The 19,544-nt window shown below is 39.7% G+C and overlaps 1 protein-coding gene across 1 annotated transcript; it reads right to left on the bottom strand.

Moving 5' to 3' along the window:
- Window positions 1–14,914: 14,914 nt before the first annotated feature.
- On the bottom strand, window positions 14,915–18,351 carry LOC134814203 (uncharacterized). Its single transcript, XM_063822266.1, has 6 exons — window positions 18,239–18,351; window positions 17,349–17,756; window positions 16,745–16,872; window positions 16,490–16,603; window positions 16,144–16,314; window positions 14,915–15,435 (listed from the first exon to the last, which is right to left on the bottom strand). Exons 1-6 carry the CDS (start codon window positions 18,258–18,260, stop codon window positions 15,313–15,315), a joined length of 966 nt encoding a protein of 321 aa, XP_063678336.1. The 5' UTR covers window positions 18,261–18,351; the 3' UTR covers window positions 14,915–15,312.
- Between the last annotated feature and the right edge of the window lie 1,193 nt (window positions 18,352–19,544).

Here is a 19,544-nt window from a genome sequence, read left to right on the forward strand (position 1 = left end):
ATCGTTGACAGTTCTTTGAAAGGCAGACACTCCGTTAGTCACCCCGAAAGGGATAAACATGAAACAGTAGAGCTTACCATCAGCTTCGAAAGCGGTATATTCTTGCTCGTCTTCGGCAATAGGGACCTGGTGGTAAGCAGATGAGAGATCAAGTGTACTGTAGTACTTGCGCTTTGAGATATCTTCTACCATCTCGTCGATTCGAGGGACTGGATAAGCATCCAATTTAGTAAATCTGTTTATCGTTTGGGAGTAATCGATGACAAGGCGTTTCTTGTGATTCTCATTCCCTTGGTGGACCAGGACCTGGGCTCTCCATGGAGACTCGCACTCTTTAATGATTCCTGCTTCTAGCAGCTTTTTAACCTCGACTCTGATAAATGTTTTATCAATGTTAGAATATCTCCTTGATTTGATACTTATAGGGTGGCTGTCTCCCTCTAATTGTCCAAAGAGCTTAGGTGTTTTGATGAGACAAGCAGCTGCAGATACAATAGTAGGAGGTTTGTGGCCTCCAAACTCCAATGTCACGGATTTGTAATCAGAAAGGATATCTAGTCCTATGATCATATCAGCACATAAGTCCTTCATTACCACAATCGTTTGATTTGGTAATAATTCACCATGAACATCTACTGTACAGTGACCGACAGGATGAGAGATGTGGGATGAAGAGGCCATACTGACAGGTGCATGGTCTCCGCGATTAATGTCCCATTGATGCTTCCGGACACTGGCATTACTGAGAAAAGTTGCTGAACTTCCAGAATCTACCAAGGCATCAAGCTCTCTTCCATTGACAAGGACTCTGGTAATACTCTTGGCGAAGCTGCAAGATAATGGTTGTGAAGAGCCGATGATGTCCCGTTTTGGGATTGAGAGCTACTGTGAGGGACTGCTGATGATGTCATATTCTGAGAGCTACGATATTGATTGTTACGTCGATTCTTGCCGCGGGCACTGCCGCCCTGAACTTGAGATTGGCGACCGGCTTTGCAGACTTTCTGGAAATGTCCCTGAATTCCACAACCGTTGCAGTTAGAGTTAAAAGCAGGACAGGCCTGTCTGTTTGTGTGCGGTTTGGGCCCACCGCAGAAATAACAGGAGAATTGAAATGGGGCAGCTGCTACGAAGTTGTCATCATGGTTAGCACACCCTTCTGAATCTGACACTGATTCATTGTTATTAACAATTGCGTTGAGAGATGAACTTTGGTTGACATAAGATTGGGCCTGAACCTTTGCTGCCTCTAGCCCTCTAGCTAAGGAATAGATGTCTGACAATGCAGTCTTCTCGCTTTCCAATACCCGTTGACGTATACCAGGAGACTGTAGGCCAGCTATAAATGCCTCTCTTATGGCTTCATTTTGGTGTGTAGCCTCATTTACTGCACCGAAAACGCAGTCTTTGGCTAAAAATTTGAGTTTTTGGTAATAGGCGTCCACTGTATTGGAGTCTTGCTTGCAAGTGTTAAGCAGGTGTCGTGCAAAAATGACGTTCCTCTTAGGATTGAAGACACTCTCCAATGCTGCAATTGAGGCTGTGTAATCAGCTGTCTCCGAAATATGAGCATAGATCTCCGTGCTTACATAGTTTACGAGTAGGTCCTGTTTGTTAGCCTCCGTAATGCTAGTGATTGATCCAATGAACTTCACGAACCTAGCTTTCCAGTGCTCCCACTCCTTGGAACTGTTGGCAGCAGAGGGGTCGGCGCTAAAAGTCTCAGGACGCAGTAGTTTGTCCATAGTTGTTACCTCAGTGTGATTAAATGAAGTATAAGTAAAACTCTTTGTTCATTTAGACTTAATCACACTGAGGTTAAAACATTCTGAAACATTATAAACATTAGTATTAAAATAACTGAAACAAATAAACAAGAAATATAACAATGAGCTAGTCATGACAAACTTGTTTCACATTTCAGCCTCTAAATATTACGGTAAATCGTGTTGCCAAGATTATTGTCCGACATTGTTATAGTTCATATTACTCAGGGGAGGTAATGTAGTTCTTAGTAAAATTCTTGACCGTATTATTTTCATCCCTTCAACCGTACCAATATGATGATGTTAAGATTAGTTCATACTATTTAGCTCTATAGATCAAAGTTCTGTCCTAACCAGTAACCAGTAGTCCATATTAATCGCCTTCCATCCTCGTACAACCACCGCCGCCGCCTTACTTAGGGTAAACGGACTTTCGCTATGATAATTTATTCATGTTGTTGTTCACATTGAATACACTATGTTACCATATCCTTTTTTACTTGTTTTACTTGGTTATCTTCAGAAACCGAGTAAGGTTGAGAAGCCTCCTTAAAGTTTATTTGGGTTAGAAACGACATCTGGGTCCCTACCCTCGCACAAGATTATTCTCAATTTTCTTGTTGTGTTCCACAACTATACTTCTGTATACTTCAGTGATTGGGCTGATGACTCCAGTGAAAGGGCTGGTGACTCTAGTGAAAGTGCTGGTGACGATGAGAAAGACCATAAACCAGGGATTCCTTCGGGAGCATGTAAGATTATATCCAAAGTTTGTTCGCCAATGGGGTGTGTCTGGGTGTCAAAGATCTTCAAGGTGGGTGCTACTTGTGATGAACTCTAGAAGGATGGGGTGGTAATACTCGGTCTGGCCGTCTGGAAGCCCATAGAATTCCAGTTCAGAAACCGAGTAAGGAGGTCCGGCTACTGATGAGAAGCCTCCTTAAAGTTTATTTGGGTTAGAAACGACATCTGGGTCCCTACCCTCGCACAAGATTATTCTCAATTTTCTTGTTGTGTTCCACAACTATACTTCTGTATACTTCAGTGATTGGGCTGATGACTCCAGTGAAAGGGCTGGTGACTCTAGTGAAAGTGCTGGTGACGATGAGAAAGACCATAAACCAGGGATTCCTTCGGGAGCATGTAAGATTATATCCAAAGTTTGTTCGCCAATGGGGTGTGTCTGGGTGTCAAAGATCTTCAAGGTGGGTGCTACTTGTGATGAACTCTAGAAGGATGGGGTGGTAATACTCGGTCTGGCCGTCTGGAAGCCCATAGAATTCCAGTTCAGAAACCGAGTAAGGAGGTCCGGCTACTGATGAGAAGCCTCCTTAAAGTTTATTTGGGTTAGAAACGACATCTGGGTCCCTACCCTCGCACAAGATTATTCTCAATTTTCTTGTTGTGTTCCACAAATAAAATTCACCAACATTTTTTAAGTCGATATTTGCAATTGAATTTCCTTTCCTAAAATGTATCTTGTACTATAAGGCCTGTCATGATATCATGGATCGCTTAAGTTCCACGAGGATCTGGTAGTCCTCATAATTCTGCGGCCTCTATGGATCGTCATCTCGCACAACTCTTTAAGAACCTTGTGAGTTTGGCATGTGAAAATTAGCAGCCTTCCAGACATGTATTGGGTTAGCAAGGTGTCGTACGTCACCTCAAGATCGGGTGACAGGGGGCTGACCAGGCCAGAACCCAATTGATTGGGTCTGAGGTCACGTGATTATGAGCCTGAGGTCACGAGACTATGACGTCATCAGAGCTTTCAAGCTCTCTTTGACTTTGTTCCATATCCAATACTTAATGCTTACATTATGCTTACAAGCACTAACAGAAGTTTTTCGCCAATCTACTTTAAGTTCATACCAGCGATCAAATTTTTAAACATTTTTAAAAAATGTGACAATGACTAGTGTATGTAGTACAACTACAAAGATGCTGATATCCTGGTACGCACAAAACATCTACTTTGGCAATATTTTCAGATAAATTTCTATTTGATCTTCACAGTTTGAAGCTTTTGCGACTAGCGATGTAGCAGGACTAGCGATGTAGTAATTATTCTACTAATAATATTCATCCTGTTTATTTCAATATAATTTGTCTCAAGAAATTATATTTAGACATTAAACGGAGAATTGTTTGATGCTAATACTAATGTCATAAGTCTGATAAAAATAAAAATTGTGACGCGCCTTGTGATTGATTTATCAGAATCTCATGATGTCACGATCTGAGGCTAAGGGGCTGAGTCAGAGCCTAGAGGTTCACTGGGACCGGGGGAAGAAAGCCTTGTGCAAAATGATCTAACACTGTGGGTGGATATCTTCATAGCCCCTATCAAGATTCTAAAAAAAGTGCGATGAGATTGGATTTTGACACTAAAAGTGCGATTTTCACGTGTCGCTCGATGTTTATTTCTCAGAATTGTAAGTATGTCACTGTAATTGGATCCATAAATAACGAAAAATTTACGTGCGTATTTTTATGAATTATATAATGTTACATATTGTAATCATGGTAAGCCTGTCGTAGCACGATGGTTTAGGGCGCGATCGTCAAGCAGTAGACTCAGGTTCGAGTCTCGTCAGCGGTCATTCTTTTGGCAATTATTAATTATTTTACTAAAATTATCATTAGAGCACCTTGTAATATACGTTATCCGATAGATTATACTGTTCGTACTTCATCTAGAGAAGACTGGCATTTAAGGATTTGTCCGGGGAAGGCCTCGTTCACACTGGAACATGTCAAATTATTGTAAACGAAGTTATCTGGTAATGTTTGTTTTGTTTATGGCTAGAATTTAGAATGGAATCAATGTGATGAGGATCCAGAGTCAATTACCTGCTAGGATTAATAAGTCAGTTCTCCAGTTGAAGAGACCCTTTCTCAAACTTTTAATGAAGAAATATTCACTATGCCTATGGCAGTATCAAGTATATTCTAAGAAAGATGGAGTAGACTGTAGCCAGGAATAGTACCTTGAGATTTAGACCGTTACCGGACCTCCTTTAATGGTAACCATGGTAACTATAGTAACCACTGTGAATCTTGATCTTATAACAACTAGTATCCTTTAAGACTTAGACAGTACAGTGAATAAACACACTGAAAAGCGATGAAAATGCAAGCGCGCGACCGAATATGTAGTGCTGAAAGAGGGTGCCGAAATCTCGCGGAAAATCTCACGATATCGTGAGCCTAGCTATGAGATTTAAACGAAACTCGCAAAAATCTGGCAAAAATCTCGCGCGCGTTACGTCGAAGTTTTCACGATATAAACAAGTGATAAAATACACGTTAAGAGTTTAAAATACATGTTAAGTTCCTAATTCCCTCAACTTTTAAGTTAAACTTTTTCTGTTTCCTCATTTATTTACAAATTTTGTGCGATGAGTCTGGCTCGCAATCTCGCATAAATCTTGACCTGGGCTTCATAGCTATTGTGAATAACGTAATTCTTGTATAATAGCTGTGCAACTAGGGGGTGCACCATAAAAATAAACTTGCTCGGATTTTTAAAATTTTTGTACCATTGTTTTCTAGAGACTGTGAGAATTTTCACAATACCAAATTTGTCATACCTTTTTGGAAAGATCAGTGAGTTTTGCCTAGATGCCATATTTGATGGTGCGCGGCTTTTGGAGCAAAATTAGCTGTAAAAGTCGCGTAATTTGACCAAATTTGACCAAATTCGTTGATTTTTGTCGTATTATTTGGATATATCTTCAGTTCCTTGAATGAGATCATTCTGAAAATTGGCAACGACCTTCCAATAGGGCTTTCACAACTGTCCGAAAAATTTGGTGGATATCGGAGTTGATGTAGTGATAAAAATGGGGCGAAATACGCTGATTTTAGCTGTAACATAATGTCTGATGGTTGGATTAGGCAGTGCGCCATCGACAATAAGACGCGCGCGCTGACCATTGAATGGTTTTTTAGCTCTTATTTCGGCCAGCACATTATTTTGGAAACAATCGAAAAGTTATAATACTTCCCATATAACAATTTTGTTGACATTTGGTCAGCTTACGTAAGTACGTAAACACTTATGTTCTACTGAACCTAATTTAGTTTGAGCAATTTTGATGCTCAGAATTTGAGTTATCAACGAATTTATACATACTTTGTCATTTTTAGACCTCTTAATCAAGGCCAATCTCTCCCAACTAAGTTAGGTTCGGTAGTTAAGTATGATTGGAAGGTTCTGACAAATTTTCAGCATGATTCATGTTCAGGAACCGAATATATGACAGAATAATACGACAAAAATCAACGAATTTCGTCAAATTACGCGACTTTTACACCTAATTTTGCTCCAAAAGCCGCGCACCATCAAATATGGCACCTAGGCGAAACTCACTGATCATTCCAAAAAGGTACGATAAATTTGGTACTGTGAAAATTCTCACAGTCTCTAGAAAACGATGGTACAAAAATTTTGAAAATCCGAGCAAGTTTATTTTATCGTGCACCGCCTAGTTGGATATGCTTTAAACTTTTCGGACACTTTCCTTGTAAGTCTATGAGTAAGCTTACCAATTTTTGTTGCAATCAGAGGTCTGGAAGAATACTTAATATCTATTTGTTTGAAGAAAATTGTGCTGGCCGAAATTAGCGCTAAAAAACCATCCTACAGTCGGCACGCGCGGCTCACTGTCCACTGTCGATGGCACACTACCTAGTTTGACGTTGCCATTTTGGATTTGCCAATGTAATATACCGCTCCTACTATATCGCTCCTACTAAATCGCTCGCCCAAATTTTAAGAAAATTCTTGTGAAAAGGCCCTTAGGGTGTGAAATTGATCTGAATCGGTGTATTTTTGGACGCTGATTCCGAATCACCCCACATGACGTAGGGTAAAATGCTCCCACGGAGAGTTATGGGCAAAAAACCCGAGCGTGCTAAATCACTCTACAGTCGATCTTCGAGATTGTTCTAAAAGGGCCCCCGACAGTTGAAACCAACTTCAATCGATGTATTTTCGGACGCTGATTCCGAATCACCCCTTATGACATAGGGCCGGGTTAAAATGTTCCCCTGACGAAATATTGGCGAAAAACTGTCTCGATCACGTGATATGACCATATAAGGAAGTTAGTCTAATTTCTCGTTAGGGTTAGGGTTTCAGCATATGCTTTTGTTAAGGATTGGGTTACTGTAGGAGGTGCACCATAAAAATAAACTTGCTCGGATTTTAAAAATTTTTGTACCATTGTTTTCTAGAGACTGTGAGAATTTTCACAATACCAAATTTGTCATACCTTTTTGGAAAGATCAGTGAGTTTTGCCTAGGTGCCATATTTGATGGTGCGCGGCTTTTGGAGCAAAATTAGCTGTAAAAATCGCGTAATTTGACCAAATTTGACCAAATTCGTAGATTTTTGTCGTATTATTTGGATATATCTTCAGTTCCTTGAATGAGATCATTCTGAAAATTGGTGACGATCTTCCAAATCCAATAGGGCTAATTTTACAACTGTCCGAAAAATTTGGTGGATATCGGAGTTGATATAGTGATCAAAATGGGGAAAAATACGCTGCTTTTAGCTGTAACATAATGTTTGATGGTTGGATATGCTTTAAACTTTTCGGACACATTTCTTGTAAGTCTATGAGTAAGCTTACCAATTTTTGTTGCAATCGGAGGTCGGGAAGAATACTTAATATCTATTTGTTTGAAGAAAATTGTGCTGGCCGAAATTAGCACTAAAAAACCATCCCACAGTCGGCACGCGCGGCTCACTGTCGATGGCGCACTACCTAGAGTTAGGGTTAGGGTTGGGATCAGATGAGAGGGTTAGGGTTTCGAATAGTCGTTCAGGATCAGCTAGAGAACGGGTTGAAAAAGTCACGTGACAGTCGAGTGTAGAGTGATTAATCATCATCCCAAAAAACCGTTTTGGTCACGTGACAGGCTAGTAAAACATGAATTCGATTGTTCAGGGCTCGGGTTAGGGTTGTGGTAAGGGTTATGGTTAGCTTCGGGGTTATGGTTAGGGTTAGGGTTGGCCGGTTGGGATTAGGGTTTATGTAAAACCGTTTTGTACGGCTGCAAAACCATAAAAACTAAAGTCACGTGAAATTTTTGGGCGAGCGAATTAGTAAAAGCCGTATTATACATGACAGCATGCAATATGTTCAAACTTTTAAAGATATCCCAGGAAAAGTTACCGGCTGGTGGTGGTACTAGAGTTGGTTTAATTTAAACAGACGGCTTGACCTCGCGCGCGACAACAAGCATGATTTGCACGCGTGGCGCATTCCAATGTTCAGGCAGCTACCACGTGACACAATTCAGCCAACCAGAGTACAGGAATCCGCAAAGTTAAAGTTGCAAACTTTTGATCTGCCCGAAAGGGGACTTTTCTGGAGATTTTGAGATAACTCAACAATTACGTTGTGTTGAATTTTCCTCCTGGAGAGGTAACGTTACTTTTAAAAGAGGAACATGTTACAAAAAACCGGAAGTCTCCAACTCTTTTACTTTCAAAGTTAAGCCCCATCCGGTCAGGGTTCCTGGGTGCAGCTGGCTGACGCCGAGTAGGGTGTTTTGGCCGTTCTAACTTAAGACTTTTATGAATTAAAGCAGCCGTATTGATTTTCCAAACCTACAACTTTCAAGGGCTAGAATTCGCTGTATTTTGCCGTTAAAACACAACTTGTACTGTTTAACTTCATGATTGGGCCGTAATTCAAAAGCAAATTGGCAAGAAGTGGTGCTCACGGTCTCACTTAACGTCACTTATCGCTCAGTTAAGAGCGACCATGGTCTTGAGCGACAGACAGCCTGCAGGCATATGATCCGAATACGAAATATCCTTGTGTTCGGCATTTGATAGCCCTAATTGGTTACTTCGTACCCAGGAAAAGTTACCGGCTGGTGGTGGTACTAGAGTTGGTTTAATTTAAACAGACGGCTTGACCTCGCGCGCGACAACAAGCATGATTTGCACGCGTGGCGCATTCCAATGTTCAGGCAGCTACCACGTGACACAATTCAGCCAACCAGAGTGCAGGAATCCGCAAAGTTAAAGTTGCAAACTTTTGATCTGCCCGAAAGGGGACTTTTCTGGAGATTTTGAGATAACTCAACAATTTCGTTGTGTTGAATTTTCCTCCTGGAGAGGTAACGTTACTTTTAAAAGAGGAACATGTTACAAAAAACCGGAAGTCTCCAACTCTTTTACTTTCAAAGTTAAGCCCCATCCGGTCAGGGTTCCTGGGATGTATTTTCGGACGCTGATTCCCAGCGACATTACACCGAAAGAGACAGTATAAAGCTAACAGTGGAGGGAGAACCTGTTGAACAGGTCAGCAACTTTGTTTATCTTGGTGCCAACATTAGTGGGGATGGTACCATTGACCGAGATCTTGACATCAGGATCCAGCGTGCTAATGGCGCGTTCCATCAGCTTTGGAAGATATGGAACAGTCGAACTATAAGAACGCCCACCAAGATCCGTATCTACAAGGCTGCTGTTATTACTATTCTGTTATATGGAGCTGAAGTGTGGAACACAACTGCAAAGAAGCAGATGAAACGGTTTGAGGTCTTCCATCTGACCTCCCTGAGAAGAATCTTGAAGATAAAGTGGTTCTTCCATGTCTCCAATGAAGAAGTTCTCAGGCGTGCTGGAATTAAGTCTATCGAAACTTTCATCGGTGCGGCTAGACTAAGGTGGTAGTGAGGTACGGACATGTTGTCAGAATGCCAGAGACGCGGTTTCCCAATTTCTTACTGGATTGGAAACCAAACTATGGAAAGGGACTGAGAGGACGACCCCGCAAAGGCTGGATGGCCTGTGTACTCGAGGATGCGGCTGAATTTACAGGTGTCGATAACATCAGCAGAGATGCAGTAAAACAGTTGGCTCTAAACTCTAAAGCGAGTGGAATGGAGGAACATGTTACGCCGTAGAAGAGATGTGTGTGATGCAGGCCACTCCAACGACTAGGAGGAGACCTCTTCATGTAGCATGTATGTATGATTCCGAATCACCCCCCATGACATTGGGTTAAAATGCTCCCCTGGCGAGATATTGGCGAAAAACTGTCTCAATCACGTGATACGACCGTATAACTATAAGGAAGTTAGTCTAATTTCTCGTTATTAGGGTTAGCTGGTTTCAGCATACGCTTTTGTTAAGGATTGGGTTAGGGTCGGTTAGGGTTGGGATCAGATAAGAGGGTTAGGGTTTCGAATAGTCGTTCAAGGCCAGCTAGAAAACGGGTTGAAAAAGTCACGTGACAGTCGAGTGTAGAGTGAATAATCATCATCCCTGTCTTCTAGCAAAGGTGGTAACTGCTAATAGTAATACATTCCTTACCGAGGGATTTGGGTAGGCAGTTGATCTCCGCTCTGGGTTCGAAACCCACAAAAGATAAAAGGCATTACAATGACAAGCTTGTCTGTGTGGGAGACCGCCACAGTCATGGTCTGTTTTAGACATTGTCTTCCATGCCAGGTAGGTGAGAACGAAATCGTATTTACCTCCTTCTATATATATTATAGGCAGACTCCGATCTATTCGGGAGGAGTCTTAGGAAGATTTGGAAAATAAGACGGGATTCTTTATATATTTAAATATTAATTTTATAACTTGTAAGCATTACGTTGTGGCTGATAGTGTCAGTAGGACATATGGCAACTTATAGAACTACATCGCAGTACTAGTATGTAATACTATATGACATGACTACTTGACTAGTTCTATATATTAGATAGTAGACTATAATACAATTTAAACAAAGCCCGCCTTCCAATGAGGCAGAAAGCAATGATAAGCCTAAGGACAATATTTGATATTGAGTAGGTGTGCTGTTCGATTAACCTGTTTGACAGGGCTAATCCAGAGACCCAACTATTGATGATGAGGGCCCCTCCTTGAGGGCGGGAGAACTAAAGTGCTCTGGTGAAAATGACGATACCAGTTTATAGTTTAGTAAGTCAATTCATATCGGATGTCGGTGGACAGATCGGTTGATAAGACTAATCCAGAAGCAGGATACAGAAAAGAGGAGACTGAAGAGGCTGTGAAGATGGTGGAAGGTTGACGACTTCACGGCTAATAACGTTGTGAACTTAATCTAGTAGGATGAACCATGATAAGCATGTCAGAACTACACTCCCTGCCATGAGATGTGATCGCTAAATTAAAGTCTAAGTGATATATCAATTTAGTGATGTACTATGATGTCGGTCCGTTAGTAGTGGGCACAGAATTCCATCGTCCATCAGTCAATTTCTACATTTACCATTAAACTGCTTTCTTTGATCCTTGCTGTGGTTATTGAAGCGCTTCAATGATCATTATAATGGGTTAAAAATACCAATATCAAAAATATTGATATTTGACTAATTTATGGGCCAAAATCGATCAAATTAGGTGCGTATGCACTCCGTTATTTTTTGTCCAATCTTGATGACATTTCATATACGAGTTCAGGGGACTACTAGCTACAAGTAGAGCACCTTAAATCTGGGTATTACGCATGTTTAGGGTATTTGGCTAAATTAGGCCTAATTTGGACCAAATATGGGCGTGGCTGCCCCGCGGGCACCGTTTGGCGGTTGGGGTCCGGGACCCCCTCAAAAGTTCGGTCACCGGCGCGGTTCTAGTTTGTTGGCCAACTGCTATCTCGAAACCAAGTTTCGCAAAAAAAATCCACCCCCCCCCCCCCCCCCTTAACTTGGGTACAATTATTAGACTGGAATCTGATTTACGTTTAGGTTTTATTCTCTCCTAATCAGTGCACAGGAGTGGCTTCCTGGGGTTACACCTCAGACTCCAGCTCTGGGACTAATCACATAGAATATAAATAAAGCACGGAGTGATAGAATTATCCTTGAAATGGGGCTTCTGGTGGAGCACTGTGTGTCGTGTATGTGCCATTGTCCAGGTTCAATGGCTTCACATGTTATGAAGTATAAACTATGTACCAAAGTAACAATGGTTTTAAAAATACATCTTACTATATATATTATATAAAGCGAGACGATAGTTTTCCGTGCCATTTTACTGACACCACGGCATCAACTTTAACGCGACTTTCCGCAAAAACCGTAAAAGATATACAACAGCGATCGCGTCTGTATTCTGTAACTAAACAAAGTTATATAATAATAGTTAATAGTACTATGTACAGTATGCACTGAAGGGGTATCCTAGGAAGTTTCTTGCACTTTTATCAGGTATACCCTTCCTCATTTAACTGGGGTTTGAACACTGGACCTTCTGCGCAGAAGGCAGATGCTCTAACCACTTACCACTAGGCCACCTAACCCCTAAGGCTATAGCTATTATAGCTATTTTTTTGTTAAATTACTACCAAATCCAAATATAGCCAAATTGGTAAGATTTGTTTAAAAGCTGAAGCGTTTGAAGGGGGTCTAGCCTTTGCATATTTTTGTCCATTTAATTATAAGACCCAAGTTAAGTGTAGGAAGTTGATGATATACTTCTCTGTAAAGCCAAAGGAGTATAATTTTGCTTGAAACATGGTTGAATATTATCTGTTGCAATAGTAGGGCAACAGTTTTTAGATTACAGCTGAGGTTATATGGAAATGCCGACAAGAATTTTGTCATGACTAAAACTGACGCTCAGAATTCCAACAGAGGTTAACTTTAAGGCAGTTAAAACTCAGCATTTAGTTTCGGTGGCACTTTAAAGTTTTTACGCAGCCGTTTTAATTGTAAAGATTTTCTTGGTTGATTTGATATTTTCAAGGTAAAACACAGCAAACTAAATTAAGATATCGTGATAGAAAACGGAACGTCAATATTGTGCTTGAACCCAAAACTCATTTTATCAATTTAAATTTTGTATTCATGAATACCAGATGTTTCCAACCTTTTAAGGATATTACTTATAACATGGGGATAACGGTCCTAAAGATCAAAACCCTGCAGAGTCACTTTATGTTACATGATCTTAATAGTATCCATTCAAAATAACTGTAAGTAAGCTCTAAACTTGCAAGTATTTTCAATTTTGACCTCTCGTTAATATTTGTCGTTTTCCCATGTGTTAGGCCATTCCTCCATGCTTCCCGTAAATAATTTGTAGTATTTAACATTCCAATGATTCTCAAATACCTTCTTCATCTGCCACTCTCTACCGTATCTCAGCTTTTCGTAAGCATCGTCGATAACAGTTGTATCATCATTGTTAATGTGCAAATTTAAAACATGGAATTTAGGACACCAGACAACTTTCTTGCTAGCAGCTTTCAATCTCAAGAAAAAATCCTGATGTTCGTGTACTTTTAGCTCCTTGCTCCAACCACCAACTTCAAGAATATCTTTTGTCTTTGCCATGAAACTGTTACTGGTCAGATCGCATCGCAAACAATCTGGAAAGAAAGGCAAACTCTGGTTAGCAATCCTGCAGGATCTCGAATAATGGTTAAGAGTTGGTTTTGATTGGTCACAACCAAATTCCATAAACCCAGGCCAGTCCATCGAGTCGGCTCTCCCACCCACTAAAGATAAGTCAGTTGTATCGAGTAGTTCTACGATTTTAGCGGCGTCCCACGATTCTGTGACCACATTGTCGTCGTCCATGTTTACAAAGTATTTTGTCGTTACCATGTTAACTCCTATCATTCTGCCTTCACTAATTCCAAGATCCCTACTTTCATTTATAACGTAATTTATATTTGGGAATCGGGAAATTTTGGCCACGATATCCGAGGGATGCGGGTTGGGGCCATCATCGATCACTATCATCGGAAGATCCTGATTGAGTACTGTTTTTATTGATTCTGCAAGTCTGAGAACCAGGAGAGGTCTCCGTGCTGTCTTCACCACCACAGTTACACATTCAGATAATATTTTGCATATTTCAACTTGTATCTCAGGTAAGAGCTTAGCCATTGGTGGTCGGTTATTGGATGGCGAATCACAAGACTTATCTCCAGACGGCATTAAAAGCGCTGCTCTGTCACGTAGAAATGCACTTTCCTCAAGGAGATCAATCTGCGATGCATCTTTTTTACATTTTTTAGTCAGAACTATTTTCTTTCCCAACCATATGCCTCCACCTCCTTCGGGAGCAATGCAGAGTACTCCACGACCATCTGCTTGATCATCCCTGTAGATGAGTCTACCTTTTTCTAAGTTCAAACTGATTGCTTGTGTACAATCTAGCAGTGTCAGACTGTCACCAGAGGTAGAGTTGTTGAATCCCGCCAAACCGACACAAAGTGAAAATTCTACAGATCTCAGAAATCCGTTGATGTGGTAGAAAGCTTGTTGTTTAACCGGATTACAAAAAGACAGTGTAAGTCTCTTTAATTTGGAAATGCCAACACACAAGCCTTTGTCGGGAAATTGGAGACGATATTTCAATTTGTGAGAAAAGCTTGCTGATTGCTTTACTTTGTCGCTCGGTGAGACAGTTTTAGAAGTAGTGGCAGTAGTATTAGCTATATTATCGGTTTGGGAAGTGGTAGTGGTAGTTATAGTAATCGCTTTAAACTCATGTTGCTTCCTAATAACAGCCGCTGCCGAATTGTTTGAAACTTCCTTCAAGGCATTCTCTATGACACCTGCGCTACTGTTAGATCCTTCACTTCCTCCCAATGAACGCAACTGATGGGATTGTAGTTCCGACACTGCTTGGACAGAGTCCACATCAGTTGATAAGGACACGTGTGCTCCTTTGTCACGTTGGATAAGACTTTGGCAAAATAAAAATACGAGAAAAGACAAATAGGTTACGATAAGTATGTATCCAAGTTTTGAACTAAGATTATGGCATCCACGTTCCATATTAGCAACGTCAAATATCACAATCACTGAAAACACAATTTCGTAATGGTTAATGCTATGTAATTTTATTGTTCAAATAAGTGCACCACCTCCGGTGGGGACGGTATAATAAATAATATACACATAATAATTAATAAATAATACCACATGGAATTGGAGAACAAGCATGTCATCGACAGTGAGTCCCTACTGATATCATGAGAATAACTCTACCATTAATCACGGTCAACAATTTTCTGGATATTCTCTGATGGTTAAAGATCAAACAGAGTCCCTGGGGTCTTGAACATTCATGGTCATTGGCAATGATTATTGTTTACATGGTTATAAATCTGACAAATAAAAAAGCTGGTTTTTAAAAATATTTCTATGAAATAACTAAATTCAGCATGTGGTCGTAACCGTAAAACATTTACTTATTCAAAACAAACGACACAAAAACTTTAATAAATTTAATAACTCTTACTGTGATCGTCTGAAGATTAAATCTAATAAAATAGTAAAGCTTAAGTCAGATCAGAAAAATACTAAAATTGATCACCCCTTAAATTCGAAACTGCTTCTTGATGTTTGGGTACTTCAAGTTTTTGGTTAGATAAAACATAAACTTCGTGTAGGATTAAAAACTCCAATTTAAGTCAAGTATTTATCATGTGATGGGGAAAAATCTTGGTCTGTGATCATATCGATACATTTCTATTTATTCACACATTATATTCATTCAAGTTTATATTGTCCAAAAGTAGCTGTTCACATCACGACAAGGTTTTGAAAGTCCACACTAATGAGGATGGTTCCAATTTCCTCTCCTCTCCACTTTAGGTGCACAATTTGGTTCATCGTGTTGTCCTCCTCCGCAAGATCAAAGTAACCCTGAAATGAAAAATATGGTGTACACGATATAATTTTATCTTTTACATCCTAATATAAACCTGCAGACTATGCCAACTTAATTTGGATCCAAGTCACGTCTGCCGCTTAGGTTTCAAAACTTTAAATGAGTTAAATGGTAATTATAGGTAGAAACTAGAAACCCTTGAAGATGCCCCCCGATCACCTTGTTATCAATTCTCGGTTTAACGGACCGTTATTAACGGTTGTTTAAGAATCGGCGGTGCAAATGAACTCAAGGTTCCAAACTTAATCAAGTTAATATCTCCAGGCTGTTTATTGAGTTAGCCACGGCAGAAATAAACGAAAAAGTCACGTTTGATAGAAATTAATCAAGTTTCCAAATTAACATCGTTTGTACGTCTTCCCTTGTTCACTATAAGTAGCAGTCTTTTACGTTCAATGTTCATGTTCCATTCTCCTAATGCCAAACGCTGTTTAATTTGAGATAACAGCCTTTTTTCAGTGAACTAATTATAGATAATGAAGCACCAATCATGAAATAATGTTCCTCACATACGATCTTGCAATCTCTGCGTTTAATTTATCCCTTTCCCTCTCCTTCCCCCATCCCCTTGTACTTACGTGTCCCTCTCCTTCACCCTTGTACTTACGTGTCCCTCTCCTTCCCCCATCCCCTTGTACTTACGTGTCCCTCTCCTTCCCCCATCCCCTTGTAGTTGTACTTACGTGTCCTAACAAATCGTCATCGCTCATGTGATCCTTATCCTTCAGATGAAACTTAAGTTTGATACATTTAGGATTTCTTTCTGTTTTGATGTAGAACGATTCCTCCACCGATGCTGTCGTCATGTTCGTTTTTGGTTTTGTTGCCCCTAATAACACTTGATTTGCTCTAACCTGAAGGTGGTGAAATTAAATGCCGGCCTGCCAGATATAAATTACAACGAATATTCTTCACGTTCAAAAGCTCAAAGTCAATATTGCATTGTACAGAAATTGCAGTATGCGCACAGCTGTAGCGTTTTCAAATATATCTACTAACAAATCTTTTAAAAGCCAACAAAATACCCACCTCCACGAACGGGTCTATTTCTGATCCGATATCAGTGGATCGTTCAATATTATTAATGGTGTGGATGACAATTCTCATAACAGTGTCGAACTTCTTGTCTTCACTCAACTCAACCTGTGTGATATTTATTTCAATTGGTTGCAAAATTTAAAGTTAATGTTTAACAGTACGTCGACATTCATTTCATCTCAAACATTAAAAAGTTACGATAAAGGACTGAAAGGTTTTTTGCTCTCCGAGAACAGTTCTGCTTACCCCATCCTCCTCGGAGCAGTTGTCCTGGTCCACTTCAGGTTCAGGTGTAGGTTCACCTCTACTAACCTCCTGTAGGTCAACATACCCAGTCTTCTCCTTCAACGCTTCAGCTCCTGTCAGTTCAGCGTCTGAAATTAAAGGAAAGTGAGCAATTCAATTAAAGAAAAGTTCATATTTGAGACGTCTGAAATGGGTTTAAGTTACAAGTTTGGGTGCCAGATATAATAAAATTTAGGAAAGCCAGGAAATTAAGTAATACAAGTGCGAAGTTCCAGAGAAATAATGGGTTTAGAGACTAAAACTCAGCTAGCTGCAGCGGACAATGACGATAATATTGTCAGTGATATTGATATCGCTTTGGTTGATCTCCGATCACTTATTGAATCGGGGGATGGGAAGGGGGGGATTTTTTTTAGCTGTAAATTTAACATGCTCTGCAGACAAGGACATATTATCTTGTAATCATATATTATAGCTTTAACCCCACAACGCATTAATTCTTAAACAATTAGCACATTATCAATTAGTAGAGAGGTGAAATAAGGAGTAAGAATACGTGCATACGTGCATGCAAATTAACCAGCATTTAACTAATATAAACTACCGATATCAGACAGGGGGTTATCTATAGGAGGTTCACTTGGAGCTGGATCAGGTACTGAAGCCACATCATCAGAGCTTGTTGAAATCACGCTGCTGGAAATCACGCTGCTGGTCCGTGATTTAGGAACAGTTGCTAAATCTAACAGTGTAGCCTTGACTTCAACCGGGCCTGAAGTGTACTGTTTATCCGTTCCACTGTCAACTTTGTCTTCTATTATTGGATTTGCATCGTCGCGTGCGTCTTCACCAGTTTGTATTTCTTGGTACCCACTTTTATTAACAATAATGTCCCCATTTGCATCTGCATCACAATCGTTGTGAATAGAGTTCACATCACCGTCTTTTCCATCACAGCATATTTGACTATTCTCGTCTCCTTTTTCTGCGAGCTGTTCTTGCTTATGTTTCCCTAAATAGGAGCTTTCAGCACAGCATTGATGCTTTAGGGCTCGTTCAATGACTAAAGCTAGGACCGGAGAAAGAATTGTACTCGAAATTACAGAAACAAACTTTTGTTATAATAATAATTAACAGGGATGCTACCGTTATTTTCATGTCTTTTGACAAAAGTGCTTAATGTTTACTCATTAATAAATGACTACCGACCTCCAATTTAGATGATAATTTATATTGATAAAGGCTAATCGTTGTAATTGTAAAGGGGTGATTTAAAGCGTTGGCTATATTTCAAATTTTCGGATTGTTCGTAAAGAACATTTTTTCGCTCGGTCAAAATCGGCAAGTATAAACATATCCCTAACAATTTGGTAACAATTGAGAAGTCCCGCAGCTGAAAAAGTGCTTCTTTTCGGCCCGGCCAAAATAAAAGTTAATCAAAAGCAAAATCAAGGCAGATTCTCAGATTCTCAGATTCAAACTTAAAATGCTTACCTTGAGAATTGGAGTTTCCCATACTTTCAGCGAGGTCGGAATCTTTTGGAGAGGTACGAAAAGGTCCACAAAAAAGAGGTATGAAAATACGTCGAGGAACACTAATGTAAAATCGCCATCAAAACCCTTTTTATCTTCTGTCTGTAATCAAAGATAAGGCACTGTAACGTAAACCGGGCATGAAGTCAGTATCAGAGTTGATAAAGCCAAGCTAATAATGCTTGGGAATTTTAACTCGGATAGTAGAATCATTAGGTATATAATACGCAGTTCCGAGCTGCTTCATAGCGATAAGCTCGTCACAAAAGCCCTTCTCATGTTAAAAATAGATTACCACGAGGAGAAGCTGTTAATTTAATTTTCACTGCCAGCTTGCCAGCTTGTGGGATGAATGACTTTAGAACTTACTTTTTTACTCGTTTTATCTTTGAATTTGTAATTGTACTGCTTATCTTTTTGCGATAACTAAAATATGTGAGCAGTGCTGAGTTCTATCGCGGTTTTTAATCGTGGGTGATAATCTAGGGATGTCTAGAAAAGTTCCTTTAGATAACTTTTTCCTTATCTAATACTCAAAATATCCGTCGGTAAAGTAAGTGCCAATGTAGATACAAAATTGTAGAGTGCACTGTGGGTGCCAATATTTCAATAATGAATAAACCAGAAAACTTTGATATTACTAAAATGAATGATTATTATTCACCAAAAAATGAGAACACATCCTTCATCAAAATTGAAAAGCAGCCTCTAAGCTGAAAGTTTTGACTCGACGTTTAACAAAATATTTAACAAATAAAAAAATCTTAAGTGGATTAAAGTGTAACAGAATCTGATGAGAGACATATCTAAGTACTATAGCTACCACACACAACTGACCACTATACTAAAGTTAGTGCCTAATGTTTTACTGTCAATGAATAATGAACAACAGCAGCTGTCTCGTGGTTATCATACGATTCTAAAGAAACGACAAGAAACTGATAAAACTCACACAAACAGTAGTTCTCAAACACAGTGCTACTTAATCCAGTGTTTGTAAATATAATTCACACTAAGAAGTTATCAGAACACAGAGAGGGACATCCTAGTAGAGCAGTGACAAATAAGAGCAGAACAATTAAGCAGAATAATTAAGTAGACGGGGCAGTATGTCACACTGTAGTGTGTAGAATTAAGACAAAAGGTAAATGCCAATAACTTCTTATTTACTATTTAGCTACAGTATAGAGACGTAAGGTCTGTTTTGTGTTGTTAAATATAGGTTGAGCTAAAGACTCCATATCATTGTTAAAGTGCATTAATAAGT

This window comes from Bolinopsis microptera, chromosome 4 (assembly GCF_026151205.1).
Source record: "Bolinopsis microptera isolate Bmic1 chromosome 4, MBARI_Bmic_1.0, whole genome shotgun sequence".
In the NCBI taxonomy this organism is placed as follows: Eukaryota; Metazoa; Ctenophora; class Tentaculata; order Lobata; family Bolinopsidae; genus Bolinopsis; species Bolinopsis microptera.